Source organism: Capsicum annuum, chromosome 4, assembly GCF_002878395.1.
Source record: "Capsicum annuum cultivar UCD-10X-F1 chromosome 4, UCD10Xv1.1, whole genome shotgun sequence".
In the NCBI taxonomy this organism is placed as follows: domain Eukaryota; kingdom Viridiplantae; phylum Streptophyta; class Magnoliopsida; order Solanales; family Solanaceae; genus Capsicum; species Capsicum annuum.
Window position 1 is genome coordinate 199,242,270 of NC_061114.1, and position 6,728 is coordinate 199,248,997.

General features: G+C 34.7%; 1 protein-coding gene across 1 annotated transcript; it reads right to left on the reverse strand.

The window, feature by feature from the left end:
* Positions 1-274: 274 nt before the first annotated feature.
* Positions 275-788, reverse strand: LOC107869571. The gene is made up of 2 exons (XM_016716084.2): positions 697-788; positions 275-566 (listed from the first exon to the last, which is right to left on the reverse strand). The coding sequence occupies exons 1-2, from the start codon at positions 761-763 to the stop codon at positions 373-375; spliced, it is 261 nt and encodes an 86-aa protein (XP_016571570.1). The 5' UTR covers positions 764-788; the 3' UTR covers positions 275-372.
* Between the last annotated feature and the right edge of the window lie 5,940 nt (positions 789-6,728).

The following is a 6,728-nucleotide window of genomic DNA, read 5'->3' on the forward strand; positions in this document are numbered from 1 at the left end:
AGGCCTATTGGGTAGACGTTCTCAAAGGGTCGGCATGACCCTTGGATTTCGATCGTCATGTTTGTTTTCTCAAAGTAAAAGAGCAAAATGGTATTAAAACAAATTTAGTATTAATTATTAACATTAATTTGAGTTTTAACATACTTAAAACAATTATTATTAATTTGAAAAGTAACCAACTATTTTTAAGAATTGAAAATGAAAAAAAAAATAAAGAAAAGAAGACACACTATAATGGAAGAATCAACATTAGCATCTCAAAATATAAAGTACATTACTATTTTGAGATCCTTGTCTCATAAAAATGGATAGCTAACATTTCATGTAGAAATAAAATATTTATTAAGGTATAAAGAAAATATAAAGGGGTGACTAGCAAGGATAATCGCAAGCACAAAATGGTCCGTCAAAGCCAACCTGCTCAATGCATTGACCACCAGCTTTGGGTCCAAATTTTTTCTTGCAAAATGGTAAACATTTTGGCTCAACTTTGTTTTGATCGCACAATATTTCTGGATGTATTTGATAGCAAGTTTCAGATTCAACAGGTGAAATCATTGTTCCAACTGCATTAATAAATAAGAATGATCAAGAATGAATATTAATATTATTAGATAAGTATTATAATAATAATAAATAACATATATTAAATTTGAGAGTTACAAAAAGTACAAAAAATTGAAGGTTCTTGATTACCAAACAACAGAGCAGCAACGAGAAGGACACAAGTCAAAAACTTTGCCATTATTTTTTCTAGAAACATAGTTTAGATATATTCTTATATAGTCTTTTGGTGGAAACAGTGAATAATCAATCAATCAATGAGTGTGCTTTTATAGGTCGTAAAACAACTATTGAGTGAGATAAAGTCAAATTTCTATGACTAAACTTTGAAAATTTTAAACATAAAATTAGATTTTAAAAGTTAATTTATTACCATAGGTGAATATTATCTCGGATTCAAATTCTATATTGTATTTATTAGATTTCTCAAAATTAATTATAGTTTGGACCACTTACTATAACATACATATAGTTTTAAGATACTTTTAGCATATTCTGCAATAACCCATATATTTAATTTTATATTTTTATGCTTTTGACCATTTTATCTCTCCCTATAGTTGTAATATATTATTATGGTCTGTGGGAGTGTGTGACTTGATTTGTGAGGTAGTTGTTTTGTTTGAAGTGAGCATTTCATTTTGATGGATTTTGAAATTGATAAGATTGACTTAGTCATCTTTTAGTGATTTAGACATCGTATGATGATCCTGTTAATTCCATTAGCTCTAGAATGTTATTTTTGAATTAGCAGCATTGTTGGTTCAGTTCTCTAGGCTTTCAATTGGATGTCAAGTAGTATCGAGGCCTGGAGTTGACTTTGGTCAATAGCTACTGATAATGCCATCTGTTTAAAAATTTGGCGATTCCATTATGTTGGAATAGTAATTTGGTCTGGTAGCATTGTTGGTCTGTGTTCACTGAATTTCAAACAAAATTAGGGGGTCCATTTAGAAAATTTTGTAGACCTTCTTTTTTGCTAGTGCAGTAACTGCAGCTACAACTAGAATTACTCCTTTGCATTTGTGAAGCCTTAACTGAGTAGTATACACACCGTGAGTTACAATACTCTAGCATGATATACAATCACTATAACCCGAGAAATATGATTCGTAGTAAAATTTTATTTCAAGGGTCATTTAAAATACCTAAAACACCACAATTATTATGATATAAGAAAAATTCGTACGAAAATGAAACATCACGAAACTCATCACTACAATGATTGATTTGTCATAGTAGTGAGACTCGACAGTTTCAAAATGAGGGAGGTCAGATTCATTTTTTCTGCGTACCAACTCACAAAATTCTCTTAACTTTTCTCTAGCAATCTACTTTACGACATCATTTCTAAGGTAAATCTTCATCCTTACTACTTTATTTATGCGTTTAACACCTTAGAATCATAGAAATTAGTATAGAATGTTAATTTTCGGCATGATTTTGGGTGGAATTTTAAATGTTTGAATTTTTTTCTTCTGTGAATCAATTTAAGAAGCATGCTATGATATATTATATTTCTAATGCTCCTACATTATTTCTTAGTGGTACCAGCTTCATGAATACGAATTGTTATTGCAGCGATGCTATTGAGGCGAAGCTCTATCACTACAGTGACAGTTGGGAAGTAGCCTTCCTTATGTCATGACCCAAACCAGGGCCTGACCATGATGGGCATTACTAGCTAACCAAGGCCGGATATAACCCCCTTAGCCTAACCTTAAGAACATAATAAAGTAAATAGCTGAAACCAACCATGACAATAAAAATGTATATAAATCCAAAGGAAATATAGAGAATCAAAACAAAACTTCAATGATATCCCAATACAGCCCACAAAAGCCTCTAATCCACGAAATACCAACTAAGATGGAACATTTCCCAAACTATGAAAAAGAAATCCACAAGTACTAGAACTAAAATAAAGGAAAACCAAGAGAATGACTAGGCCTTCTGATGAAGGTACACTACTTCACAGTTGATAAATAGGAGTACCAACCCACCTAACGCTGCACAAGATCACAAGAAAATCCCTCAAAAACTACATCAAGAAATGATGTAGCATCAAGGGACGGTTTGTACAACAAGTACTAGTATGGAACCCAAGGGAAGGGAAAAAATAATGAATTTACAAATGTCAGTAATAAACACATGCACAACCACACATAGATAGGATGGCTAAGTATGGAAATAGACATAAAATATGACTGTTTAACACATTATCCTAAAAGTATATCTCATGCCTACTTTCCAGGAACCTATATACTATATAGGTCTGGCTTTCCTTGCCGAAAGGGCCCCAGTCCATATTAGTCACATGTTCAGATGAATGGCTAAAGACACCAGGGCTATAGCCATCCAAATATAATATGTGCATCAAACACAACGATCATAGACCCCCAACATTCACAAATATAGTTTCTAGTGTTGGTCCCCCCTAGGACTACATATTCTCGGTGAGCTACATAATTCTTATTAAGCCTAAAGTAAAAATAATTGCACATAAACCAACCAATAATCATGGAGTCTTTATTAAGGCATTTTCCAACTTGATATCGTTATACCACTAGGCTGGCAAGCAATTGCATTCATGCCAACCCACAACCATAATCCATTTATCCATTTAGACTCTAAATTTTATTTTAAGATAAAAAACCATAGCCACCAAGGGCATTCCAAAGCCTTTTTATCCTTTTTTTCATTTAATGCACTAAAAAATTCTTTTATAAAATGATTTATATTATGTAAAATCCATATTCAAAATCAATATTATAATATAGGTTGAGGGTTATGCCATTTCCATGCCATAATTCATCAATATTGTGAAACCAAGTACCAAAATCCAGTATTTTCACAAATTACATGTAATGACTCTTCAAGTTATTTTCTATTTTTCTACTTATTTTTATTGTTAGAGATTTTTCATAGTTTTCTTAAGTGATTTATGACTTGCTAGGACTGACACTTTGATTATCGGCCAGTTCATCTATTTTTTAGAGCCAATTCCCTGTTTAGAAGTCTTTGTTGGTTCCAAATGCCCATCAAGCAAAACGTTTAGTAAAAAATCTTTTATGAAAAATCTAACTTCCCCAAAAGCTCTGGAATATAGAATTTAGACTAGGTAGACCTTTATTTTGGCTCTTGAGGCATCCAAACTCATTTCGACCTATTGGTCGAAAAGTTGAGAAATTGAAAATATGGGTGTAGGACCCACATTTGGTTGACACGGCCTTGGTGGAAATCCAAGTGTGCCATTGTATATGAAAAATAAATTTAGTATGGTTACATAGTTTGTTTATGTATACGGGATTCCGAACGAATCACAAGCAGCCGGTCAAGCCTATTTTAAGAGTTGGAAAATCTGGTGCATTAGGTTTTCTGGTGCACCGCGATTGCACCGCCTTGAACCCCAATTGTCACTTTATGTGCAGAGGAGATATTGTGATTGTGAAGAACTTTCATGATCGTGATCCTCGAGGTCATGATAGCAAGTCCTGAGTACTTGGACTGGGTATAAAATAACCCTATTTTCCCTAATTTGACCATTTTCACAACTTCCTTGAAAGACAAAAACCCTAAAAAGTGTGTTAACTTAAAATTGAAGCTTGTTGATTATTGGAAATCATGTGTGTAATTCACGACAAAATCCTCTTCCAGTTTGAGCCTTAGAGCATATTCAGTAAAGCGGTAATCCGAGTCTAAGTGTTTTAGAAATATCTTCCCAAGTATGAAATACTTTGAATCGTGTGGAATTTCCCTAATTTATAATCTTTGTCATGTAGAGCATTGAATAAGATTTTCATCGATACCAAATTCGCGCATATCAGACACTCAGGTGAAGAGTTAGAGCCATTTTAGTGAGACAGTATGCCACCTGGCACCTTAGCGCATCGCGGAGCCAGCCAAAATGGAAATCATCAAAATCCAGTGACCCTCCGTGATTCCACCGCATCTCGGTATAGTTCTAGCTCCCAACCAAGATGGTAATACCATTTCCACCATATCGCGCCATCGTGCAGTTTCCCAATTGTCCATTTTTCTAGTGAACTGGCGCGATTATGGCGCGTCGCGCCAACATGAAAAATCAGGATTTTTAGTTTAATTCCAACGACGAAAAGGGGTGTTTCCCAACCCCTATATATACCCCCTTTACACGAGAATTGGCCTGATTTCTCTCTTTTCCCACCAAGAATTAGGGTTTCCAAAAAAAATTAAAATCTCCTCTCTTCTTTAAGAAAAATCAAGAAAGATCTAGAGAAATCAAGAATCTCTCCAAAGGCCTTCAAGAAAAGAGTTTCCCCAAGTTATGTAGATGTTTATTATTGGGTTCCTTTCATCCAAGAAGCTCAAGAACCCTTTTTAAAACTTCAAGATTTGTATGTTTCTGAGATTCTATGATTTGTATGAGTTAAAATTGATGTTCCTTGTGATGTTGAGTCTTGATTTATGGTTTTCTACAAGATTTATGAGCTTTGAACCTAGTATGTGGAATTCATGTGATGTTGGTAATAAACCTCTGGAAGTTGTTTTCTATGTGACGTGTTCATGTCATTTTGGTGTAGAAATGGTTGAATAAGCGAAGCATGTCCCCCATAGGTTTGATAAAAGCTTAGGTGAAGTATAAGGACTAGTGTAATATGTTCCAGATGAAACCCCAAGTTGTGAGTTAGTCCATGCATGCCTAGTGTTTGATAAAATGTCTTAGTGAATAAATTATTCCATGATAGTAGGAAATCCCCAAATAAGTATGAACTCGTGCGTATCTAGTGATTGTTGAAGGACCTTAGTGAACAAGTGGAGATGTGATAGTAGTAAATTCTCCAATTATGTGCTCTTTGATATATGCTAAGCTTTTAATACATGCCAAGTGGTTAGCAAGTAAGTTGAGACATGATAGTATGAAGTTTTCCCCAAATTATATGATGTCCTAATACATGTCAAGACTGATTTAGGTGTGAAGTATTTGAGGAAAGACCTTATTGAATGGACTCTGATCTAGTAGCATGTTTCCCCTATGCTATTATATGTTTATGATCCCTAAATTCTCGAAGTGATATTTTAGTGATTGTGAGGATGAACATATCATATGATTCCTAAATACTTGAAGAGATGCTTTAATGATAATGATGATGAATGTATGTCTGTGATGATGAATGAATGATTGTGATGATGATAATTAATGAATAGTTGTGATGATGGACGAATGATTATGCTTTATTTTATGTTATCGAGTCCTAGAGGTATTTATACCCGATAATTTAGCTGTTGTCTAAAGCCTATGTCAGTTTCATGATAAATCCAGTCGAGCCATGATTCTCAGAACTCGGTGAACTATAGAACTCTGTATCCTCAGACAGTTGTAGAACTGAAGAAAGCTCAAAAATCTCAGTTATCTCTGTAATCTCTATATCACTAGTGATCTAGCCTCAGTCCTGTAATCAGTTCAGATCCAATAGTATGCAAGTGTTCAATTGTAATCTCGGAAGTGACTGAATAATCTATTCAAGCTATATATAGTCACTTAGGTACCGTGATTCAGTACCGTGTCCGTCAGATATGGAATTGAGTGATCTTAGTGTAACTCAGTCAGATCTTTTGAGAAACATAATCAGTATTAGATTCAGTATAGTTGTGTTCAGTTAAGAATTCAGTCAGAGTCTTTCAGTTGGGAGTAAAAACTAGCACTGAATGAGGAAAGGAATGAAGGCTCCTCCCATTAGAGAGAGAGAGGCCAGAGTCGTTAGTAGCAATCCCTGACCTCTAGAAGTACGTAGCCAGTGCAGGATATAGGATTCACCATCAGGAAAAGGCTGTCACCTCCAGAGAGAAAGTATTTGATTATTATATTACATTAGGTTGACTACCCGGCAAGGGTCATCCAATAGAGAAGATTGACAAGAGAGAGTTCTTTACCCGTGGCACGATATTGACACCCTTTCAACTGGGGTTACAGGTTGGACCCCACCTATGGTAGGTTGGGGCGTATCGGTTAAGTAGCTACTTCCCACAGTTACAGTGTCAATTTCAGTATCAATATTCAGAAATTAGGACTGTCAGATACAGTCATCTATCTTTATGAGGAACGCAGATAGTTCCATTGATTCATAGAATATCCCGACAGATAGGCTTGGTCTCATATATAGTTATCTGATATCATATTTAGA